The sequence below is a fragment of the Perissodus microlepis genome, chromosome 16 (genome assembly GCF_051167445.1).
Source record: "Perissodus microlepis isolate ML-2025 ecotype Zambia chromosome 16, ASM5116744v1, whole genome shotgun sequence".
NCBI classification, from domain to species: Eukaryota; Metazoa; Chordata; class Actinopteri; order Cichliformes; family Cichlidae; genus Perissodus; species Perissodus microlepis.
Window position 1 is genome coordinate 21,020,640 of NC_140476.1, and position 26,337 is coordinate 21,046,976.

The following is a 26,337-nucleotide window of genomic DNA, read 5'->3' on the forward strand; positions in this document are numbered from 1 at the left end:
AAAAAAAGAGGAAAAACAGCAGAGGGTTAGACAACGGGGAAATGGCAGTAACAGCTTGTGTAAACATGATGACTTGAGAGAGGTAAAGAGGTAGAAACAAATGAGGGATAAGTAACAGAAAGTGAGACTAAATAATAAGTGTCCTAAAGAGCAGGCCTCAATTTTCACACAGGAAAGTGGGGAAGTGCTCTCCCTTTGCTTTTCTTCCCTGTCCTCTTTGCCTATTTTTCTCCAACGAATTTCCTTCTCCTCACTCTGTGTTCCCTCCTCTCTGTTTCTTCCCATCTCTTTATTCCCCCAAGGCCTACAGTTAGATCCAGACGCTTTTGTCTCTCGTTCTCTCTGTCACAACTTCAAACAGTGCCGGTGTTCAGGTCACACTGATGTGCCCGGAGCATCAGTGACTGAGCTGTCTCAGGTGAACGTCTCCCAGCGTGTCCTTGATGACACTCTCTCCCTTTCTCCCATCTCGCCGCTTCTAATTAGTGTGGTGAGCTGCGGAGGCAGTGCAGGCAGCTGAGCCACATTTACCAATCCTCAGTCTTGCTCGTACATACAGTAACGCAGTGAAGGCAGCTCTTATAATGTTTGTGCAGCACTTACACATGTGAACTGGCCTTTGTTTTCACTAAATCCCTGGTTATACACTCAGAAGAAATCAGAATGTAGTTCTTCGCCAAAGAAAGTACACCAAAGAGAGGGAGGTCCACAAGCTTTTCTTTGAATCCTCTCCTCAGGCTCAGCTTCTCAGGTAAAGTGTAACTGGATGCGGCCTGTTTGTGGAATACAAGGCACTTGACCAAGGGCCAGCACTACTCCTCCCTCACCTCCCGTCCCCTCCCTCCCTATCCTTCCCCTACCTGGGTCGGGTTACCCTTCAGCCCCCCTCCTCCCTTCCTTTCCTTGAATGGTGGCAGGTAGTCTGTTTTGCAGCCCCATCGGTGTCTGTGGATGTTGAAAAGCATGTGTCTGTATGTTTGTAGTCTACCCCAGACAGGTGTTTGTGACTCTGTTTGGGCTCGTCGGCCGGGCTCCTGTAACTGTGCCCATCGCTGCTGCGCTGGCTAGTGTGACTGGGTTGGCCGAGGTACGGAGGCGGCTGTCTTTCAACCACTGATCCCTCAGAACTACTCATCTGATCAGGCTGGATCTGCGCTTCACGGCTGCCGGGGTCACACAACCCAACCCCGGGGTCAACCAACTAATTACAGACCCCTGTGTCCTCCATCTCTGTCACCACCGGGGATATGGGGAAGGTGGGCAGGAGAGGGAAGAAGCCTGAGAGTGGTGGTGAGAAAAAAAAAGACACAATATTGACTTAGACATCAAAAGGTCAACAGTGAGGATAACCAAGCAGTATATTGGTTTTTTTCCTCTTGAAAAGAGAAGAGTGTGAGGATCTGGTTTGCAGCATCTTGGTCACACCCATCATAGCCCTCAGGCAGACACAGAAGCTTAGACCCTTAAGACCAGAGTTGCATCATTGTATGCGGATTTATGTATCAGCCTCCCACTAACTTTTCATCTAGCTGTGTGCTAGGCTCTCTATATCTTTCCCCTTGTCTTTTTAAAACTGATTTATTGTAGCAGCCTGGCATATTACCCTTATCACAACTCCAAGTGAGACAGACTCTTCTGTTAAGAAAATTTCAGGTTTTGTGCATGATTTCTTCTACCCCGACCTTTCGCTTGCCACTATTGACTGAACTGGGATACCACACACAGGAACCAGTGAGAGCACACATGCATATACACATACAAAAAAATAAAAAATAAGCCACTATTACATTATATTAGGCTGCAGGTTCATTAATCACAAATGCGAGGACTTCTCAGCCAACGTAGGAAATTAATCAAAAAAGGGGACATTAATCACATGCATGAACAGCAGTAGTTACACCTGTGACAATGCCATCTGATTTAAACGCGTTGCTCCAGCCTGTGTTAATGATGCCACCCAGGGCCAAGCAAAGCAACCTCTCTGCCATCACTGAAACAATAATGCACTAACTATGAAGCAATTTTCTTACATGTTGTGAAGGGTTATGCTGATGCACATTACACAGGGGTCAGTGGGTGTTGCAGCAATTACCAGGTGCAGCTTTTTCCTCACAGCTTGACCACTGGGTTTTTCACTCTGACTGTTGAAATGTCTGTTCAAATTACATTAGTCATACTTCATTTTCTCTCTCTCTCTCTCTCTCTCTCTCTCGACGTTGTGTCCCTGACAAATAGGCTATTAAACTGAAACAAAAAAAAACAAGTTGCTGTTGGAAAGGTTTTATTTGCAAAGATGCAAACGTTTATATAAAATACTACATGTACAGGTGTATTCTAACGCTTTAATATTGTTTATACGAGAGATGCGGAAATAGGGGCAAGCATCAAGGAAGGCCTGCATGTGTGGTTACACTGCCCTCTTTTGAATGCACTGCAGTGCACCCTCGTAATCTGCAGCAGGAGGGAAAGATAAAGAAATAAGATGTATAATTAATAGTTCAACATCTCACAGAAAGGATGTCCCTTTAAAAAGAGTAGAACAGCACATGTGGCACAGCCTGATACAATGTGACTAAATCGGTAAGTAATATATCATTATTTGTTTTGTTAAACTTCTCACCTACAGCACAATCTCATGTCAAGTCAAAAGTAATGGATTACCTGTTTCTTTTTCTAATACGTTAACAAACCCATAACAAATGTAACATAATGAATCTCATGAATTAAAACATATCTCATTCATTTTAATGTTTTTTTTCTTATGCACATCTTTATTTAATAAAACAGCAAAAACTCTTGTGTAATAATATCAGTGATTATACTGATGTCAACTCAGTTCACTTTTAATATATTAGGACTATGGATGATTAAATGTTTGCATTACTCAAATAATAAGTGCTTAAAAAATGTACTATTACATTAAGAAAGAAGAAAATGGTTAAGAAGATCTTGTGTTTTGAGTTCAGTGAGAGAGGCCAACCTCTCAAGTATCTATTTATAAAAGTCTTTCTAAAACTGTCAAATTAAACCTACTAATTACTAACCAAAGGAGAAAGAAAGTGAAGCTGAAGTGCTAATCAGCCTTTCATCTTTGTCTTATCTTGCTTAAATACCAGCAAAGGACATATCAAGACTTTAATCACTGTTTGTTGCAAATCATATGCCAAATTTAAAAGTGTTGCAAAAAAAAAATCATAATTTTTTTTTATAGGATGTATGAGAATCAGCTAAGAGGAAAAATAGCTCTTAGCTTTTGAAAACTAGTGCTCGAGCTCAAAAAGTGCTCAAAACACCTCTATGTACACCTGGGTTTTTATTTACTGCCACATTAATGAAGCATGAGATGACTTGTAGCTTTATTTAGTTAAGTTTGGTCTAGTGCTTATAGTTCAGTGTTATATCAGTGATAATAAGGAAACAGTTACATACAGGCAGTAGCTGCGATATCATTTAGAAGTCCCGTCATGATTTTTTTTGTCTTCTGCTGAGGCCTTTAGCGGGATCTCTGAGCTTGAAAACAAAATGCATCTGATAGGATCTCTTTTAGTTCTGATCCGTTAGCTTCTTTTCTCTGTCTCATGGCTGAGCTAGTGCCACGGCTCAAGCTGCAGTCTGGTCCAACAACACCGTTCTCTGACCCCTGCAGCCTGACAGGCAGCTCTGATAAACTCATATCACCCATGGCAGGGAAACCGAAGACCTGGCCTAATTAGCAGGCAGGACGAGTAGGATGGAGAGAGGAGAGGGAGAGAAAGGAGGGAGTAAAAGGTTGAAAATCAAAATGAGGAAGAGTTTATTAACCGAGCTGGTGGCCCTTGGTTATTTATTCATGGGATTACTAAAGTGGACTTTGGAACAAAGTGCTCTGCAGAGTTCTTAGCAACCCTCTTTTGTGGATGTTTACTGCTTTGTTCCTGATGGGTTGCTAAGCATTACAAACTAACATAAAAACACATAGATGCACTTGACACCTTCATCAGTTGACTTACCTGTCCAGGTATTCCAGTAATCCAGGCCAAGCCTTGTCAGGTGGAAGAAAGTCTATCCTGGGGCGTAGACAGCGGGAGGATAGGAGGAGGTGGGGGAGTTGCAGTAAGCCTAGCCGGTGATGGGGTGGAGGAGGGAGGGAGAGGACCAGAGACAGGGGGCAGGTAAAGGGGATCGTATTCAGGCTCCTGGGGACAGGAGGCTTGGCGTGGCACCGCACTGCCCACCCAACATCAACACTCTCAGGTTCCCTTGCTCAGATGGGCCAGATAATCACCCTCTCTCCACAGGGACCATCTGGAGGCAGGGAGGGAGGTGTGGGCCATATTTTATTTCCATAAAACATAAATTCACTCATCTTCTAGCGAGATGAAAAAAAGAAAGAAAAAAAAAACACTAACTCCTCTTTTCCCCACTTCCCTTTACCTGACAGCTGATTCACACAAAACATTCACACATGTGATCAAACATGTAACACCCAGCTCAGAGAGCACATTGCGCACGTGTTCACGCTCACAGCAGTGGTACCTCTCATCTCTGAGTGTTTCCAGTTTGATTGACACTCCTATCCCCGTCGAGATCAGAGGACAGCCACTGTGATTATCATCTCACCCCGGTAACCGAGACACCCCTAATCCCATAATAATCCTCCTCAGTCAGTCAGCGCAGGAGTATACTGACCTCCTGCAAGGAGAGCACATGCACACACATCCAGCAACACTTACAGATTTTAATGAAAACAATAGACCTACATGAACTCCTCGCGACATTATTTTGTAATATTTGCAGTTTCACTGATGAACTCCATCTGCCAAAAGCCGCAGATACAACACCTCACTGCTCTTTTTTTCTCATAGCGTTTTTGGCTAAAATCCCATGTGGGCACTAATAAGAGCACTATACGTTAGGCTAGGCTATGACCCACCTTCGAAACAGACATTCACCTGCTGCGTCTCATTGTCAAATACAGAATCTATTATTTGTATTTGCTGTGAGGTTTGAAAAGAAGTCAGAGACACTGATGCACAGTTTACGTAGAACATAGCTACAGCCTGGTAATGGCTGCACATTTTCACAGATTAAAACAAGCTTTTGTTTTCAGTATCAAAAGCAGAACCAGAGTTATTCCTTATCAAAATCTGGCAGCTGCATTACACACTATCGAACTTAACAGCTGACCGTTTGGTAAGTGATTCTAGTGTATCACTAATGGCTCAAGCTGATGGCCATATAACAGGGATTCAGAGATCTGGCAGGCCTACAGCATAGTATAGTGCATTTATATAAAGCTTTTCTATTCTTACAGGCAACTCAAAGTGCTTAAAAAAACAAGTTTACTAGCTTATGGCCATACCACCCTGAGCACTTCTCAAAATAGTCTGGTCCTTGAAGCTAAGGTTGGCCTTAGGTAGTACTTGCTGCAAGCTTGTTGGGGTGGGTGTAGCTCAGGAGGTAGAGCTGGTCATGTACTAATCAGAAGGTTAGTGGTTCAATCCCTGGCTTCTGTTTGGATGCTGAAGTATCCTTGGGCAAGATGCTGAACCCCAAGTTGATTCATTCATCTGAGCTTTAGATAGAAAGCACTTAGGTGTAGGGAAAAAAAGTGCTTGTATGAATGAGCCATGTTGTGTGAAACACTTTGAGCGCTCAAGTAGACTAGAAAAGTGCTACATAAGAACCAGTCCACTTACCAAGTCAGATTTTAACAATATATTCATATAGTGCTGTATTCTACACACTTCAAGCACTTTATCTACCTCATATCCATTACAAATTTAAAGTCACCACATCTTTGCAGCAGAAAGCACAGTACCCAGAGGGAACTAACACATGCACAGGGAGAAACTCCATAGAGAAAGGTCTCAGTTTTCTTTTCCACAGATAGCTATGCCGGTCAAAGTTATTTGTAAGTCATTTTGCATATATTTACAACGCATCCATAACTCATAACTGCAAATGTGTGGACCAGCAGAACTTGACCGCAACAGCATCAGATGATACGGGAAAGTACTGACATCCCAAAACATGTGAGATCCTGCCTGTAACCAGTCCACTGAGCTCACTTAGCTCTTTCTTTTATCTATTCTGTTTTTTAGATTAAGTCATTTCCTATGTGTCAGTTCAAGATTTCACACACTGCCCTCTTAAACTCCCCTTTAAAACTGATCTGTGTAATTTCAACATATATGTAAATTAAATGACTAACTACAGAAGGCCTATCAGCCTTGTGTGATCCTGGCACACTTGGGGTAATGAACTGGTAAAATAAAGGCTTAAAAAGGCAGGAATAGGCTACCTTTGAACTTTCTGTGTGCTTCTATGTTTTAAATTGTGTGACAAACATTAATTATCATAATAACTGGTATAGCTTCGTGTGTTTTCTTGTTGAGATCACCTAGCTGTTATGGCGCATGAGGCTGCCACCAAAGCTACAAATAAATGGGATGCATATTTTTGTGCTGCATTTTTTTGTGATGCAAATGATGAAAATATGATGTTTTAAACCAAAGAAACATTTTTTCAGAGCTGACACGAAGTATTAAAATTTGAATACATGAATGATCAGCTCTGAAATTTTTCATTGCCTCGTCTCCGTCCTACCTCCCTATCTCTCCTGTTCTTCTTTTTGCATTTTTGGCGGGTTTCCTGTGTTTTTCTGTATATTCCCTCTGTATAGTCACAGAGTACATGCATGTTCTGTGAGGCTGCTCAAGTCAGTCACTGTGAAGTAACCACAGCCTTGAAGAAGTGGAGTGATGGCTTATTCGTGTTCTTGAAGCCCTGACTGCAGTGAGATGTGCACAGCAGGGCGTCTGGAAGTCAATGCATGTCACTGTTTAACAAGCTGTTACAGCAGTGTCCTATAGACAGGAAAAACTGAAGACAGGACAAAGAAAGTCTCTGCAAGTCAGCGTATGTGTGTGCGGTTATGGTAATAACACATACAGACTTGTGTGTCCCCTTTAATTTGCTAACATAGCAAGTTGAATGGGCACACACCCTATGCACACACAGCAGGGGGTCCAAATGGGTCATTATTTCACATCCTTAGAAGAAATTGGTTGTTCTGCTTTAAATTTCTCCTTTTTGATGGCAAGGTGTACCTCGGTGACTCACTGGACATCCAGATATAGAAAATATCCTACAATTACATTTGACAATATGGATTTCTAGTGAATTTTAAATTCTTTTATTGCTGACAACCATGTGGGCATGATTTCCATAAGTTTTTTAAATAATTTTAACAGCTTCTTGTAAGTACAAGGTTTCTTTTAAGGTTTCAACAAGTTATTACACAAACAGATTCGGCAGTAAGGCTGATTGATGGCAGAAATATGCAAAATATGTCCTACAATGGTGTGAGTCCTTACTGTTTTTCTCCTTGTACTTTTTCTCCTCATTTAGTTCATGACAATCAAACAAATGTCTCCCGATTCAGAAGCGGAATTAGTGATTAGTTTAGAGTCATCTCTGCTTCTCAATAATCCACCAGATCATAATTTCTGAACAAATATTACTCAAAGAACTCACATTTAATTATATCCAGAAGGGTTGCCATCACTGTCTGAAACAGATTTTTTTTCCTTTGCCAGTTTTCACCGCAGGTCTCATCTCAAAATATTGACTATTAACCGAAGTGATCAACATGTATTCTATTTTTTTATTTTGATGTTATTTGAAGAACTGATTTAAAACACGAGTCATGATTATGATTGTATATAATGCCAAAGCCCTCCTTTATTTATTTATTTAATTTTTTTTTTTTTTACAAATCATGTAACTGAGCAACAGATGGCACCAATAATGCCAAAGTGGCAAGAAAGCTTTTGGCCTAAATAACACCTGGTAATAATGATTTGAAGGAGGCACTGATGAACAAGGACAACAATCCAGCCAAGCATATGTCACCAGTAAAAAAACATAAACACACAGATTACATGTTTCATGTAATCATATAGCCTTACCAGATGTTACAGCTGATTTTACTGATCAAACTGTTGCCATGTCACGCAGGCTTTGGGGAGCTTTTACCACAGAAAATGACTCTTAATTACACCTATTATGCTTTTAGCCATTCTCTGTCATGTATATGTTACTGTTAGTGAGCTAGAAATGACACTTAAAGGTCCCCTTTAAGTTTCACCTAGCTAGAAATAAGGTTTTGGCACATGTGCTTGCAACTAAATTGTGATTAAGGTGATTTTGATATATAGTTAATAAAATTAAGTTGGATTTTTGAATGCTAAACAATAGCAGAAATACATTTGCAAAACTGCAGTTTTCTCCCCTCTTACTGTCATGTCGTGAAACACCTTCAAGAGAAAAGATTGTTGCAATTTTTAAATGCATTTTTGTTGTTTATATTCAAGGCAAAATTAGATCTGAAGAGATGTTATTTGGCCACTCTGATTGATTTAAGATGATACTACCATTTCTCAGCTTCAAGAAAGGCTTTTATTGTTGACAAAATTTCATAGTTTATGCTCAGTGAATGACCTGTAAGGTATTCAGCTGCTTCTTTTTCAGTCACATTGTCTCTAAAATGCTGAAATTTCCAAAAAACCTTTTTGGGTTATTGCCTGTTTCATTAAATACCAGCTCAGTTTAAGGTTGATCATTTTCACTGGCTGGTATTTTTCTTCTTGTTACCTCAATCATCTGGAACCCGCAGCTGCTGTTCAACTGACACTTTGCACATTAAATGTAACTTATTGTTCAGTAAATGCTGTTTGTTTGCTGGTTGAAGCCCCCTGTGCCAGCATACTGAGACATATTTTGGCACCGTACATAGAGTAGCCCCTTTTTTGCTGCATAAAGCAGCATGTTTTCAGCCACAGTTCATATAACTTGTGACATATTTAAGATATTTGAAAAATACACCTGTCAATGTCTTTAAATTAACATACTACAAGATGCGCGCTCCCCTTCTCCTCTTTCTTTCTTTGCGTTAAAAGCACAAACAGACGCACTTTGGGAAAAAGTGTGCACCGGCTCTCTAACGCCACAGGATATCGCATTTTTATGACTGGTCTCAGTGGTGTAACTACAGAACACATCCGTCTCTTCGGCATTAGCGTGATAGATGTATTTTTCATGCTGCCATTAGGGTTGAAGCAGTATGCTGTGCAAGGCTTGTGTATGCTAATGTGCCCTCTCACACCTGCAGTTTCCAATTACCCCTGAGGAATGGAGCCAAGACTCGGTTTGCAGCCACCAGCAATAATATGAGTAATGGCAAAATTGCACAAGTCCTTTTGTAGAAAATTGGAGGTGTGGGGGGGAGAATGAGAGAGAAATCATTCGGGGGGGCAAGAGGTAAGAAAAGGAAAGACAGGTGGAAGCAGAAAGAGAATAAGAAAGTGTGACGAAGACAGGGGTTTAACTTTTTTTGCCTCCAGTTTTCTTTCACTCTTTACTGATGTCCCCACTTTGAACAACATCCGTCTGTCTTAGACTGCGAGGCTTATCGAGTTCAGCTGCTTTCCTCAGATCAGATCTGATCACGCCGAGTGAGATAAATAAACGTGTGAGATGAAGTAGAAATGTGACTCCACACATCCTCAGTCGTCTGTGCTCAGGTTCCTAACTGATTTTTTCTCTTTCTCTCTGTCTCGTACACTGTCAAGACTGGAGACACTCTGAGCCAACTATGTTTTCTCTTTCTTCTGCTCTCTTTGCTCGATGCACGCAGAGCCAATTATGCTGATTAGATATTTGTTATGACCACGTGAGCGGGAGCGAGCGAGAGACTTGATAGACCTATTTTCAGTGCATTGAGGCTGCTCATAGCCTGTGTGTATTAGGATCCTTGTGGCTGCTGGCCTTGATAACACGGGGTGGGAAATCAATCACAGTATTTGACAGCCAAGTGGGGAGCCCCACCCCCTTATGTTGCTATCCCTCCCTACCATTTCTCTTCGTGTCTTGTCAGCCTCTTATAGGGAATAGTCTACGCACACACGTATGCCATATGCCTCTGCGGACATTTACACCCACGAATAAGCAAACAGGAAGCACCTGACAACACCGTGACAGGATTAGAGAGTTGTAAGAGTTGGTTACGATGAGGAACACATGTTGAGGTCAATGTCTCACTGACTGTATGATATTGCTCCAAACGCTGTTCGTCTTCTTAAACTCTCTATTTTCTTCTCTTTCCATTCACAACCCCCTCTTTCTGCTCTTCATATAGCCACGTGTGTGTGTGTGTGTGCGCGCAAACTGAATGTGTTTAAGGGGTGAGGAGGGGGGCACCAATTCCGTAGAGAGGACTTGGCAGTGGCTTTTCTCCCTCTCGCTTCATTGCTTCGGTCCTTCCCAAATCCTATTTCACGGTGCCAAGCATCCGTTCCCTGGGATCTCACAGCTCCCATCTCCAGACGCAGGTTTAAGCCCCTCTCTTGGCACCCGGACCGGGCATGGAGAGAAGGCATGTGACGCGCATCAGCACCGCCAGAGACACAAACACACCTATTATTTTGTTTTGCTCAGAGGGGCACTGGCGTCCTGCGGCGCGCACCGTGCACACTGACACGATCTCAGTGTCGCAAGCCGCATTAACCACATTCATTAACCTCTGACACGAGTCGAGAGGTCACACAGAAACCCGAAAGCTGATTCACTTCTTCATTTACCGACTCACCCGAGCAATCACTCGCACACCAAACACACTCTAAAACTCATTCAGTCAAGTCACAGCACATCAGCCTGATGTTGCTGACACCGTGGAAGCTTCATGAATGAACGAACGGCTGACAAAAGACTATAGACCTAATTGTTACCTTCTGTTAATTTGCTCTCCCATGATACAGGGTTAACTCGTGCTTCAACGGCCCTCCAATTACAGCTAATCAAAGCAATTAATTAGCTACCAAATTACCTGAATCTGCACCAGCAGCGCCGTGGGGCAGATATAAGCGTGTTGCACGTTGAGGCATCTAATGTGCTTTTGCACGGCGACCCCTAGATGGCACCATATACCAGCGTTTCCTGAGTGCTCATGCTGAAGCTCTCCAGCTAACCTTCACCAGTCATCTATAACCATAGTGGATCTGTGGTAAACATTCACTGTCAAAGCTCATAATGCACCGACATAAACTGATCTTAATCCAGTCTTCATTCCCTTATGAATGTCATATTCTGTGCTGAAAACAAATTAGATACTTACAACTGAAGCTTTACAAACACTTTTTATATTTATTTAAATTAATCACAGAATTGCAATCAACATTTTATGTTTAAGGCTTACATACCTAAAATAATGTATTATTGTTGTTCTAATTAAAATACTTATCCTTGCATCGCTTTTGAGAAGAGACGTATGTCTCAAACAAGATCCAGCCATTTCTCACAGATTGTTTAATGTCCAGTGTCAGCAAACCAATACTAGAACAAATTCACATCTACAGCATAATAGTATCCAGTGCTGACAACAGTGCATTGTCAGCTGCTTGTAATGTAACAAGAGCACCAATGATCAAACAACACACATAAAAAAGTTATGTAAAAATGTTTTCTATAAATATTTTAGTAGTTTGGCTACCCTACTGCATGTCAGCATATGGAAACTCGATGACTTACAGTATTTTTTGAATATTTAGCCAGCTATCTTCAGTTAGAAACACTTATGAAACACCTTTAAACCACAAAGCCTTTAATCACACCCATCTTAGTGTTTTCATAGCATTTATCAACTTTGTAAATGATGCACTACATGCACAAAAGTACTGGGACACATTTCTTTATCTTTGAATTCAGGTGTTTGCACTCCCAATCCCACATGTGTAAAATCAAGCACCTAGTCATGCATTTAACATTTACAAATATTTGTGAAAAAATCAGTTGCACTAAAGAGATCTCCGAATTTTGGCTTGATTTAGACTTCTTACTGTAACACGATGAAATATTTTCCTTCTTACATACTACACGATCAACTGGAAGCAGTTTTAATGCAAGGTGAATGTAAGGAAACCACAGCAACTCAGTCACAAAGTGGTAGATCACACAAAGTGTGTAAAAGTCACCTCAATAACTCCAGCACTCCAAATCTCCTATTGCATTAACATCAGCACACAAACAGTGTACTGGGAGCTTCTGGCATGGTTTCAGTGGCTGAGCAGCTCATTTAGGTGTATAATGTAGGTTGCCAGTAATTTTGTCCATATGGTCTATATGTCAATGCGTAATAACTTTGTTATTATGGCGAGTAAAAACACAAAAGTACACACTGAAACTTTGTAATGAAATCAGACAACAAGAATTCGACCAGAGCTCGTGTACTGGAATAATTAGATCCTCTGTAATTTGAAAACAGTAAACAGTTATCACTTCATGAACTACTGATACTGATACTAGAACCTTCTGCTATAAGGACTCACAAGATTAGCTGCTATTACAATACCAACAAATATTTTTACTTTAGCAGAAAAAGATTCCTGGCAAACTTTCTGTAATTCAAATGAATCAATCATTGTGACTATGGATTATATCATCATACTTCATGATTAATTAGTATTAAAACATGACAAAAAAGATACTGACATGGCAACTACTGAATGTACTATAGTGTAAAGATTGCTATATGATACAAGCATGCCTTGTACTGAGCAATCTGAGCTCTTGAGCCTGTAGGGAAAGTTAATTGTTAAAGAGTTTCTGCCCACAACAGCCTGATGGCGACAGAGAAGTAACCCACTGCCCCATATGCTGCTGTCTTTCACCCACACAGAAGACAGAAGGAAGAAATGAACAATGACCTAGTTCTTCCTCTCAGAAGGAACAGTTACAGCCAGTGAACTATGTGATGATATCAGCAACAACAGCAGAAACATTATCATATTCTGCTAATTTTGGTAAATTTTTTGGCCCATTTACTTTAGAAATTAAGGCCAGTTACAAACAAAAACAACAGATCCAGCCAGATGTGCTATTCGGAGAATGATTTTTGGTTTTCATTCATTCCTCCTGTTATAACAAGGGTATAGTGTGTGAACATGAACACATTGTTTTATCAGTCAGGAATCCCTCTGTTAGCCTTATAGCACACATTACAGTGCATACACTACAGTATTTTATACCTCCTGTGGGGACATTCATAAGCTAGCTTAAACCCTTGTTATCAATGAGCTTTTTGTGGGAAAACAAAGGTTAAAAGAGGCAAGAAGGAATACTTCAATCACATAACAATGGCGTTACACATGCATATAATTGTCACAGCCGATAAAGACAGAAGACTGTGTAATTTGCATGCCGAGGTGGGCTCGTCATCAGCCATTAAGTGCCCTGAGGGACGTAAACAGCCACATTAAACATTAGCAGGTCAGACATGAAAGTGCTGGATCCCTGCATTATTAATAGCGTCAGTGCTAATTGAAAGTCATAATTCCACAAATAAAAGCATCTGGGGAAGACATCGTGTGTTTCTGCCCTGCTGCCAGATTTATGCCCTCAGATGGATGTGGAGCTAATTTTAGATTTTAGGTTTCTACTTTATCATATTATTTCTGCATACACCTGTAGGTTTGTGTGCTTTAGAGCTGGCTGATTTCTGCTAGGTTGTCTGCAGACTTTGTATTTGTGTGTGTTCTAGTGTACTTCTGATTTATTTGTTATTGAGCTATTAAAAACATGAAGTAAGAACACTGTTCACTCCTGGCACATTTGAGCAATTATTTCTAGAAAGTTAGGTCAGGGTTGCTGACATCCTTTTAGATCACAGGCCACGTGTGGCTCAGACCACCGGCTCGACCAGTAAAACCATTGCATAAACATAACAAGGTTGTTCTCCCATCGAGTCATTTCCTGATTTATTTTGTTATCGCTGGTCTTTGGGTATTCCTGTGAGTTTTATTTGCTGTTTTTGTTCATTTTCCTTGTGTGATTGTTCAGATCACCCTTGTTAGTGTCGCTTGTGTTTTGTCTGCCACAGCAGTCATCAGCCTCGTCTGTATACCTGCAGTTTTCTTACCTGCTTTCCAGGGTTCCTCTCGTTTGTTCTTGTGTGTGGCCTCTGGACTGATTTGTGGACTTGTTTTGTGTTGTTTGCCTACTCCTCAATTAGATTGTTTGCCCCACTGAATGGTATCCTTCTGGAGGAAAGATTTGGATTCTGGACAACATTTGGGTCTTCTTCCTTCATGACTCATTTTTCTGAAGATTTTCTGTCCATACATATAAACACATCCTCTTGTGAACAGATAAAAAAGTAAGTGGTCACAACTCCACTTACAACTCATCCATCTTACCTTTGTGTGGAATGGCTGGTCAATGAGCAATGTCTTACTGTTGTCAATAAGAGGATTGTAAAAGTGACGATACTGGATGAAATTGAGTTTGTATGACATGATCCATTCGCCAAGAAAAACAGTGAAAAAAAATGCTTCTCTGAAACGTTTAATTTCTGTATCCAGTGTTCAGGACTGGATAATTTCGCAGACCTGGCTTTGCTGTATGTTTGGCACATCTGAATTAAATGGTCTTTTTCTGAACTTAAGCTTAATTGCTGTACTTGAAATAGCTGTAAATCTGAGATAATTGCAGATTCAAATTTTAAAAGCAATAGTCAGCCAACTTTTTCTTTGGGCATTGGCTGCTTTTTCATTCATTTTCTGTCTAGTCCTTGTACCTGAGCATTTTCAGATGAATGCTCTACACATAACAGACAACCTAGCAAAGAACCAATTTTAAATGGTATGTTTACGAACTTTGTTACCAGCAGCCTATTGCAAAAACACATAATTGTTCCCATTTTTTGATGAATCTAAAGTTAACATAGTTTGAGAGGCATAAAATACTGCAGCAATAAGGTGATTCCCAAAGAGCTATCATCTGACAACCTGGCATATCTATCGTTAAAAAAAGCTGTGGAATGGAGATATGCTGACAGTGGCAACAGGTCTTATGGAGTGATGTATCCAAATTTTTAATTCAAATCATTGTAAATATGTACGGAGGAGGTCTGGAGAGGTACAGCTGTGAGCATCTACACCCATCTGTAGAACACAGTGGAGGCTCTGTCCTGGTTTGGAGAGGCGTTGCAGCCATTAGTGTTGGGTATCTTGTCAAGACTGATGGAAAAGTACCAGATTTTGATCCACTGTGATATAACATCTGGAAAGTGTATGCTGCCAGTGCAGTAAAAGCATACCCAGACAGACAAATCATACAATGCAACACTATCAGTCACTGATTATGCTCCCCAGAGCCTGCACTTTAACAGTATTGAAGAATTTTGTTCTCTTGACAGAGAACAGAACAAAAGGCAGTGTCCAAAGAAGGGCTTTGAATGTCGTTCATGTCAACTATTCCAGAAGACTACTTTGAGAAATTACAAGAAAGCCTGTCTAAGATTTCAGGCTGTGTTAAAAAATTACGACGGTGATACCAAATACTGACCTTCAAGCTCATTACATTTGTAAAAAATCTGTTATTGCCTTATATACTACATTTCCATTAATGTTTGCACATTTGTGCATGTCAAAACGTTTGCACAGCACTCTGTAATAAGCACTTGAAATATGCCATAAGTAAATTCCATTTTCCTGCATAACAGTCTACTAATGGAGAGGAGCAACTGCTTATTTTATATGTACATTTTTACGTGATTGCAGTTTGAATGTATGAATTTTAGTAGAGTATTTTCTAATTTTGATTATGCCTATTTATTTATTTAAGTAAGCATTTCTTTCCAACTGAATGGTCCATCTTTAAAACAGACTGACCTAAAGTTGTCCAGGTCTAACAGGCTTAATCGTGCTGTGATCTCAGGACGTGGGGTTTATGATGTTGGACCTGTGCTCGTTTTCTTCCCTCTCGTGCTTCTGCATGTGGATATCGCTCGTTCGGTGCAGCATTCAATATAACATCCCGGGAGACGCCAGACATGCCATTGCGCACGCGCAGCGTAGTCATCTGACAGATGAGCGCTTTGGACGTTTCGCAGCACCGCTACATCGAGGGCCACCGCTGGTAACACAGAGCAGGACACAGACTCCACGAGGGACCGTCTCCTGCAAGAATAAAAGGACTCGTCACACGGAGAGCACCCTGCAACAACACCCGCGGGTTTGGAGGTTTGCAAGCGCTGAAAATTCAGTGTAAAATGTAGCCAGCAGCGCTGGTGAGGGGTCGTTGTAATTTCTCGGGGGCTGCATGGCTCTTCCCAGGGATGCCATGAAAATCAGAGCAGCCGAGTGACTGCTGCTCCTCGTTATCGCAGACACGCGGCGGCGACGGTGGAGGAGGTGAGCGATGGATCCTCGTGGAAAGATCTACACGAGGTAGCGCTTACGAAGATCCATCCAGGGAGAGCTGAACGTCTCAGTCGCGCAGTGTAGCCGTGTAAAGGATGGATTTCAGCCTGCTCCGGAATATCATCAGCAGATACGTAAGGCCCCCAGTGTGTCTGTCAACACTGTCACACAAGTGTAGCTCGGTGACTGGAAGTGCTCCGATACACGTTTTCATGGCTTTGGTTTTTGCACCTAAAACCGTGTTGCGTGTACATTTGCTCAGAGGGTTTGTGTGAGAGTGATAAATAACTAACTGCAATAATACACATTTGACTCTAGCTGTTTTATTTTGTTTTGTTTTTTTGGCACAGGCCGGTGGCTGTGGGCTTTGCGATGTTTTTGTGGAGCTGAATGGAGAATGTTCCAGTAGCTACAGATGCAGTGATGACTGGTGAATGTGTAGAATTAAAGAAAAAATGCATGCATGCATACTAAACTTCCTCATGGCTGGGACTCAAAAGAAGTGAGAGGCCGTGCCTTACACCTCTAGCTTGATAGAAGTTGCTCAGGTTAAGTTAATGAGGTTCTAAGAAAGGCGAGGCCATCAAAGCTTCATCATTTATCTCTAATGAGCAATCAGGTCTGCTTGTGAGCAGGAAATATCCACACAGTAATGATTGCAAGCTGTAATAATATTACTGGTTAGTCTGGTCTCAGTCTCTGTCATCAACAGCCACTGATTATCTATCTGGACATGAGGCAGCTGGTCGGTGGGAGCCTGAATTAGAGGAGGAAAAAAATGACTATTAGGAACCTGCTTTGACAGGCCCAGTGATGCTCATCAGACTGTGTACCTATAGAGCATTGGTAAATCTGCTACCGTCTGTGGCCCTTTCCCGTGACCTTAAATCTGGCTCAGGTGCAGTGACGATAGCCGAGCGTGTATCGAGTTATCTTTCTCATCATTCAAGCCTGTTTCGTACCCCTCGGTGTCTATGTGTGTGCACATGTGCGCGACAGTGTGCGTGGAGCTTGACTGATGTTTCAGCAGGGCTAATGTCAGGGGAAATCAGATCTGGGAGGGAGGTCATCATCATTACGATCCCTCGCTCTTTTTTCCAATTGCATCCTGCAATATTAAATAGACATGCAATTAATCACAAATTAAATCCTCTGCATATTGATTTGCAACTGGAGGGATGGATGATGACTGCCTTGGCACCTATTAGTTGTGTATCACCTTCTATTAACCCTGCCGTATTATAACAGATGCTCGGGTAATGAGGGTGCGTAGTAGAACAAACCTTACATCCTTACATGAGATGAGGACAGGGTCCAAGCCTTTTTTATTTAGTCCAGATGGAGCCAAGTACACCCAAGTTGAGGTTGCTGCCCAAATGTAGCCAGCCCTCTAATTATTTATCAGTGTTGTTTAAAAAAAGACTGTGCATGTTCTTTGGCCGTTAGAGGATGCGAATTTGATTTAGCCCACTTTAATCCACAGGGCAAGTTTTTGAGCCATTGCTTTTGCAACTAGTTTCCTTATTTTTACTGTCATCAATTCAGGATTTCTTGCTTGAAGCATTTCTGCTACTCTGCTCTTTGAGCTTCCTGGTTTTTCTGGACAGCATTGCAATGCCATATATGTGTAACCTAGTTTTGTTAGAGATTTAAAAAAAAAAATACAAATTTTCATTGTTGTTTCAGGTGTCTTTGTTTCAACAGAGAGTCATTAAAAACTATAAAATCACTGAAACATGTTGTCACTTGGTCAGTGACGCTATAAAGTATTGTAGATAGCTCAAAACAATATTGCTCATTGCTGTAATAGTTCAGATCTGTTGCATACGCCTTTATAATTAGATGAAAACTCTGCACTGCATTCAGCCATGCTTGTTCACCTCTTCCCTGGCTGAAAAATTGCGGCTGAATTAGGCCTGTGCACCATGGCAAACAATATCGGGAAAGAAAACTGTGGTGTCATGAGATTTTGTGGTGCGTGACGTTTAAATGGGACATTTTTGTTGCGTAACAACTTAAGTCTGTTAAACTTTTTTTTTTTTTTTGCGCATAAAAGAATGGCTGAGCCCTCATGCATTGAGATATAGAGGCTGATAGGTGCATGAGTGTGCACACAGACTTCTTCTGCTATGTTAGCAGTCGTTGCAGGAAGAGATTTTATTATAATTAAATTTATCTGTAAAAGGACCACCTGTGCTCTGAGTGTGTGTGTTATGTGTGTTCTCAATCTCCGCTCCCCTTCCTCTTCAGTGCCCTTTTCTCATCTGGTAATAATAGAGATGGAGTGATGCCTTAGACTGTTGCAAACTGTGAGATCTGCATGAGGTCATAATCTGTATAAGATAGTGCTTGTGTGTATGGGGCTGGACTTATTAGAAATAGCTGATGCCATGTAATAGCATAATTATGTCCTCATGCTTTTAACTTCCACAACAGCCTCTCAGGGTCTCAATATTTGAAACCGTATCTGCTTTATTGCCACTGCACTGTGCTGTATATAGCTGTAATTTACCCTTGCCCCCCTGCTATCCTAACCCTCTTCTATCTTATCTCTAAATGTAAACTGTTATTCATGCTGAGACCTCTCACAAAATCAGCAGATAAAAAGAGAAAGGCCAGCGATGTTTCCCTTTTGATTAAAAAGGTGCCAGCAGCACCTTGCGCGCTGAAGGGCTTAAGAAGGGTTTCTAGCAACTTTACAGCCCTTTGAGTCCTGACTGGTGTTGAAAGGCAGAACACAGCCTGCTAGATTACTGTTTGCCACATCACTGCTACAAACAGTTAAGGGCAGTCTATTCCTGTCTGCTGCACCCTTTGGAGACGGGGCACTGGTGGAGCAATGGCAGCTGTAGGTGACAAAAACACACAGGATTTGTGTTTGGGGTTGAGCTTTGCCCGATGATCTGTGTGAATATCAGAGGAAGCAGTCACACATCTTTTGTGCTGGCAAATAAGACAGATTTTTTAATTTTTTTTGATTCTCGCAGCATGGCCCGAAGACAACGTTTTCTTTATGACACACCATTTCAAGCCTGTATTATCGTCTCAGTGTTAAACGCAGACAAAATGAGAGGGTTTGGGTTTTTTTTTTTTTTGGATGCAGATTAGGGTGGCAGGAGGAAAAGGAGAGAGGAGAGGGAGAGGAGAAGTAGCACAGCTGGATTAAAGACTTATGTAACTGTTGGATCACAGCGAGCTGAAGTGGGAGAGGAAGCTGGGACAACAGCGGAATACAAATGTTGTCATGTTAAAGTAATCAGCTCATATTTATCCTTTGATAATGTTGCCGGTGTTTGTGTTATGAGGTATCCGGTGGCTCTTTAAAGCTTTTGAAATGCTGTGCGCGGGCTGAAGGGTCACCATTCCCTTTTTTGTTTGTTTGTTTGCGCCTGTATAATTATTTGTCCCAAACACTATTTTTAATGAATGATTAGAATCCCTAAATGCCCATATTGTCCTTAGGAGCCATGTTCTCTCCCTATTTTACCACTTCCTTTTTCATTTCACTTTATACCCCCCAAAAATAAATTTGATAAACAACAGAGTCTAATAAGTCTCATTGAACCAAATAAAAAAACACCAAGAGGATACTGTGGATATTTTCTGGGACACTAATCCAGTCTCATAATCACTTGACTAATGTTGTATCAGAGCATTAAATTGAGGAAAAAATCTTACATGTTCGATCTGCAGCCATTATAATGAAGCCTCTGTGATCTGTCTCTTTGCCTAATGAACCTGCAGACATGCTGTAGAAGTCTCTGCGTACTGTATTGCTGTGGCAGTCAGTGACTAATGAGTGTCTTTTTTTGATCAAGGTCCTCAGGCTCCTTTTTGTTATCCGTGTTCAGTGCGACAACAGACTTCAAAGCCTCTGTTAATAGGTTATTGCATTTGTTTTAGTGTTACCACCCCAAATTTACACAGAATTACTTGCTTTGCTCATTAGAGTGCAACAGAGTCCATTAGATGGCTAATATCGATGGGTTACAGCAGCAGTAAAATTAAAAGTTGAATCGTGCCAATTAAACTAAAGAAATGCACCAGGTGATAAGAGACAGTTACGCATGGAGTCACTGTAGCATCCACATAATACTCAAAGATAACATTTCTGAGGCTCTGTAGCAATATATATTTTAAAACGAGCTAAAATTGCTTAATAATATGGTCGCTAGCTTCTGTTTTGAATAAAGCTAAACAGCATCACATCCTGCTCTGGAGTTGTGTACGTTGTCCATTCTATGTTAGCATGAGGAGTTCATTAAGGTAAGGCTCGCTCAGAGGAATTTGATCTGTCGGTTAATGAAGGATCACTGCTAAACATGCTGCGTGCAGCACAGCATGACTCGGCAGTGGAGGAAGTATGAGACATGACCATATAATCAAGCCAGTTAATGGCGTATGTCTTTTATTGCCCCTCTCTAGTAGAAAGGCACCGCATCACAGAGGTGGCATAGATGGCACTGCTGGGGTCCAGTTGGTGTTTTCGTAATGAAAATATATACATTCATGGTGCCGTTAAGTGCTTATGGAGCAAAGCCTGTGTGAATGGTAGGCACATTATTACACAATGCTAGATCTGGAAATACTCTCATGGCTTTCTAAAGCAGCATTTCGAATTATAAACAAATGGCAAAGCACCTACCTAATAGGAGTGCTTCACACACTGCAGAAACATAAAAGGGAAAGTTGTAGTGGTGGTTTCTTTTATTTAATTTTTTATTCTTTGCTGTAATAAAGTATATCCTGTCATTGTTGATGATTGATGGTGATGTAAGACCCGTCGCTCTGCTGGTTGGGGTTGTTAATAAAGACAAAGCCTCCATGTCCTGCTACCAGCCACCAAGCCACTTTGTCTGTTGGAGCAGCAGAGTGAAGAGGGAGCTGTGGGACATGGGTTGATACGGATCAGTGAGGATTAATGATCAGATAACTGCACACCACAATGCAATCTCTCTGCGTCTTCCTCCATCCCTCTCCCACAGTCACGCTGTCATAATGTGACACTCGCTGCCAGGAGATGGTGGGAACAAAGGGAGAAAACACTGCAGATAGAAATATGGGGGAGATGGATGGTGAATTCAGAGAACTGTGGATTTGAAGAATGGTTGAACTAATGTAGAAATAGACAGAAGTAAATATTTAGAATGTTTAAGATGTAAGCGAGCAATTTCATTGAAATAGCAATGACCATTTTCCACATTTGTCCTGACTGGAGTGCAAAACTTTAATCTGAACTCCCACTAATGCATAACGAATCTGAGGCTAGATTATTGTAATTCCTTATAGTCGGGTTTTCCTGATAGCTTTATGGAAAGTCTCCAGTTGAACCAAAATGCTGCTGCAAGAGCACTAACAGGAAGACAGATCACACACACTCTTACTGACTTCTCTTCGCTGGTTCTTTGTTAAATCCAGAATTGAATTTAAAGTCCTTCTCCTCACATTTAAAGGCCTGAGCGATCAGGGTCAGTCACATCGTAAAGATTTCATATCACCATATTATCCACAACTGAGCACTTTGTGAGTTACCACAAGTAGAAGGGGAGCCAGAACCTTCAACTATCAGCCTCCTCTCATGTGTGTTATCAGCTCTCAGTTTAGATTTGGAAGATAAACACCCTCATACATGATTAGACTTCCTTTTCGATCAAACCTATAGTTGGGGCTGGATCAGGTGACCCAGGCTCAGACTTTTATCTACTCCTGTAGTTTGTGTTTTGTCCTGCTTGGTGTCTTTATTGCTGTCAATTAAGGTGAAAAATACACATGGTTTATGCATTTACTTGGCCACTGAAAGGTCACTGGTTCAAAAGGCCAAACTCTGTCAAATCAAATATGTGGAACTGCCCCATGTGACAAGGGACCAGCTGAAAGTAGCTTCCTCTTGTCAAATAAAGTGAACCTCCCACCAAAGGCCCTTTCTATAGCAGGAAAAACCTGGAATGCCAAATTAGGAGTATTTGGAATTTGCCCTTTTAGTTGACAGTGCTTTCTATTCTCCAGCCTCCCATTTAGATCCCCGGTTTGTCCTTTGAATGGATCACATCCTTAGCTTGATTTGATGCAAGCACTATAACAAATTGTACAAAGCCGTCCTTGGTCCAATACACTGTTCTTAATATTAAACCATCAAATGTACTGTATGGTCAGAGAGTTTGATTGTAACCAAGTTTTTTTTGTTGTTGTTGTTTCGGTATTAACATGAACATGAAATTCCTTTGCACATCATGGTTATGTCGGGTATTTATAAGACGTTTAAAGTAAACAACTAAGGCTCAAGGATAGGTGGCTTAATATTACCAGGACAGCTGTTTGATTTGGTCAGTTCCCTTTACAAAAAATAAATAAATGAAAGATTACTCGCACATGCTGCATCATGTCAGTGACAACTGCTTCTATTTTTGCCCTCAGCCCCACCTTCTCTCCCCGTTACTCTCCCTATACATCCTTTGTCCTTGTTACCCTTTTTCTTCTGTAGAAATCTGTTGTTGCTGATTTCTTCCTGTTCTCTGCTTTTGCTGCTTTTGGTTTCTGGCTTACTTTGAGTTTCTTTCGGTTTCTTTCCGTTTTCAGTGTTTGTCTGGGTCATGCTGCTCCTCCACCCCGTAATAGTTTGGAGGGGTCTCCAGTCGGCTGACACTGTTGGATCTGTGTCTATTTTTATCTCACTGCCAAGCGTCTGATGCCAGGATCTGGGTCTCTTTGCTTTTAAGTTTTGCAGTTAGCTATTTGGGTGTCTCATCTTGCATTGAATTCACTGTGATGTTGCATTAACCTTCATTTGATCTTAAACTTGTTAAAACTTGTGGATTAAGTTGACAGGAAACACATTTGGGACATGTACGTCCTGTGGACTGAGCACAAATGTATTAGAAGTTGTTTTTTTGTTTTTTTTCTCACTGACAATAATGAGCTTCGTCTCTGCCAAAATGTTGAGGACGTTTGAAGCAGTGAAGCGCTACTTCCTCTAAAGTGCTTGTTCCAGAACTTTTCTGCTAATGGTCAACACTTCTGCTTTGAGCTGTGTCAGGTCGGCCGCTTTGCCAAAGTCTACGCTAACGGTGCCCACTCAGGCCAAAACATTAGGACTCGTGTAGACGCAAACAGCCAAATCCTGGTCTCGTGATTCTTGTTTTGTCTCGGAGAGCTCTGTTACTGCAGTAGCTTTTAATGTGGGACATCTCTGAGAAAAAATGTGCTGCGGTGAAGTCCCACAGTGCCTTCTGTTAAGCCCTGGGGATGGTTTGCATGCACGGGAACTGATGTGTATTTAATTTTTTAAAGTCAAGCCACTGAATCAGTTGAAAATTGTAAGGGCAACAACATAGCTGTGTTTTGGACCTGTGCAGATGGAAGAGAGTAATCGAAAGATGGAGCAAAGGGCTGACTGCAGAATATCCTGACTCTTCTGCAGGAAGAAAAAGATAAATGACAAATCCACTGTACCGTGACTCAGAGCCGAACCCACCTACACGCATCACAAACATTAACACATCCTTCAATTTGGCTTGTCTTGTCTGTAAAGTTGTTTGTTAAAAGAAGTCACAGAAGTCGTGTAACACAGTCTTGTGTAACATTCTGTTGCAGTTTTTCATGTAGGACTCTGTTTTTCTTGATTCTAATCAAAAAAATGTATAAATACTGTTTGCAAGTATTTTTTGATTAGTTGTATATTATCTACAATAATGTATACTGGCTGCTCATATACTGGTAAACTATGCTTTCACGCTGTGAAGTCATGTTTTAAGGAGGTGCTGGTAAAATGCTGGTGTTATTCAGCTGCATCGTTTCAATTGATGTAAGCCAGATAATAGCAAGGAGGTCATTAATTGTAATCGGACACTTTGTGATATAACCCAGTAGGGCTGTTCGATATAACGATATATATCGGATGATGATGATATAAAAACATCTATTGTTTCATTTTACGCTATCGTTTGTTTCGTGGTGTCGCAAAATAAACTGTTTACGGCAATATTTTTTCATTATTTTGATGGTCACTGTAGCAGCTATATTAATTTCTTAAAGTTCTCACTTTCTCTTATATTTAATATAACCACACTACAGACAGACAAGCGTTTGTTTTTATGTGTTGTCGTTAGCAACAACGACCGTAAAACCACCGCGTGTCCGCTTGTTCCACATAAACCTTTCACAATAAACCTCAAGATCCTGTTGACTTTTCAAAATAAACTGAATCACGTGAAAGATGCAGAGTGTTTACGGATGAGAATTAAAAAAGAGCCGCCAGGTGCTAAAAAAAAAACAAAACCTTAGACTCAAACGTTAGAACAGACTTTCCCCTGCAGCACGCCGTGTAATAAGTACTCACAAAGAAAACGTCGCCGTTACAACTTATGTCTAAAAATGTATAGTTTCATGCATCAGTTAAAACACTCAACTCCAGGTACGCGACGCCCAGCTGGAAACACTTCACGCAAGTCGAGCTGCCCGAGATTTACAGAATTTATAGAAAATGATAAATTTTTGTGATTTATATCGTTATTGGACGATAGATGTCTTAATATCAGGATATGAGATTTTGGTCATATCGCACAGCCCTATAACCCAGTGTCTTGTCCCTACCTTCTATTGCTATTTATATCTGCATGTTATTTCTTTCTTCTGCAGTGTGTCGGGGAGGAGATCTGGGTGGACAGTCGGACGGTGTATATCGGGCATAAAGAACCCCCTCCAGGAGCTGAGGCGTACATCCCTCAGCGTTATCCCGACAACCGCATTGTGTCCTCCAAGGTGAGCGGTCCTCAGCCCACAAGTCACTGCTGTAACACTTTTTATCATCACGCTATGTTAGTTTTATACTCAGGCAACCAAGTAATCCTGTTTTGTAGCTGCGTTTCTTTTATTTTTAAAGGATGCTTTACTTTTTTTGTCTTTATCATTGTTTTTTGGCACAGGATCTGTTATGATGTTTGCTTTTCTTTTCTTCTAAATGCCTTGATAGTAAGTTTGCTGTTACTCTCTTCCACAGTACACCTTCTGGAACTTCATTCCCAAGAACCTGTTTGAGCAGTTCAGAAGAATCGCTAACTTTTACTTTTTGGTCATATTTTTGGTTCAGGTGAGATTTCAGCTTTATTAATGACAATTATTTTTCCACATCTCTTTAATCTGCCTACTGTGCGAGCACTGCAGGCACTGCATGTTTGTGCACTCTCTGTAGAAGATACTGTATGTTTATGCCAGATTTCCGTCCTTGTAGAATTAGCAAATCATTTTTTTCCAAATTTTTTTGGGGGGTGTTGGTTTCTTTCTTTTAAACACAGCTTCACAAGTTCTTTGGAAACAGTAATAGTGTTCTGTGTCACTCTTTGATTTCCACCCTTAATATGGATCTCTGGTTGTTTTAGAATCTGCTGATTTTACATTTGTTAAGAGTCTGGCATTGATTCATAATTGCCAGAAGTCACAGTGGTGCTGTCTCATTATGTGGCTGTGTGCACTGTTTAATCATATGAGTGCTGAAAGCTGTTTAGACACTCCCTTATCGTTCACATATTTCAAAATAAGAGCACTCACTCATCTGAGGCTAATGCAAATTTGCAAAGTCAACGTTCTCGAATGGATTGTTGTAGTGCTCTCTCTGTACGTCAGAAGCTTTTCTTCTTCTTCAGAACTGCCACATTGTATCTAATATAGTGGCTGAATAACAATGCAAGGATGGACTAGTGATAATAGTCCGATAGTTAATAGTTCCGGTCTATTAAAGCAATTTCTCTTCCAGCAGTTGCCTTGATAGAGGATTTTGAAACATGGCCACAGACTGGGTGCATGCATTTATTGATGATGGGGCGTGCTGAGGATGTGTTTGTAATTTAATAACATTTTTTAAACTGAAATAATGACATTGCTTGCTGCATTTAATGTGTCTCTGAAACTGTAGGGGTGTATACGCCTAAATATACTGATCATAACTATCCCAGGAGGTTAATCCTAAAGGAAAAGATCAAATTTGATCCCAAGCTTGAAGTTTTAAAAGCTCTTCACTGATGCACATTGAAACAGTGCTGTTTACTTGACATCCTATCTTCTATTTGTGGCCACTTCTTCACCCCCCCCCCACTCTACGTCTTCC

At 41.0% G+C, this 26,337-nt stretch overlaps 1 protein-coding gene across 7 annotated transcripts in view; it reads left to right on the top strand.

Annotated features, from left to right (window-relative positions):
* Nucleotides 1–15,885: 15,885 nt before the first annotated feature.
* The window catches only part of LOC146370861 (phospholipid-transporting ATPase IH-like), a 33,301-nt gene continuing 22,849 nt past the window's right edge, over nucleotides 15,886–26,337 (top strand). For 3 of the 7 annotated variants that reach the window (XR_014797115.1, XM_084907642.1, XM_084907643.1), the window contains exons 1-3: nucleotides 15,887–16,372; nucleotides 24,873–24,995; nucleotides 25,234–25,323. Coding sequence is in view for 6 of the 7 variants with exons in the window: in XM_084907642.1 (XP_084763768.1) it covers nucleotides 16,334–16,372; nucleotides 24,873–24,995; nucleotides 25,234–25,323 (252 nt within the window). In the remaining variant the exon portion in view is untranslated. Of the gene's footprint in view, nucleotides 16,373–24,872; nucleotides 24,996–25,233; nucleotides 25,324–26,337 lie in introns of all 7 variants that reach the window. The other 4 variants (XM_084907637.1, XM_084907641.1, XM_084907639.1 and 1 more) reach the window with 3 other exon arrangements.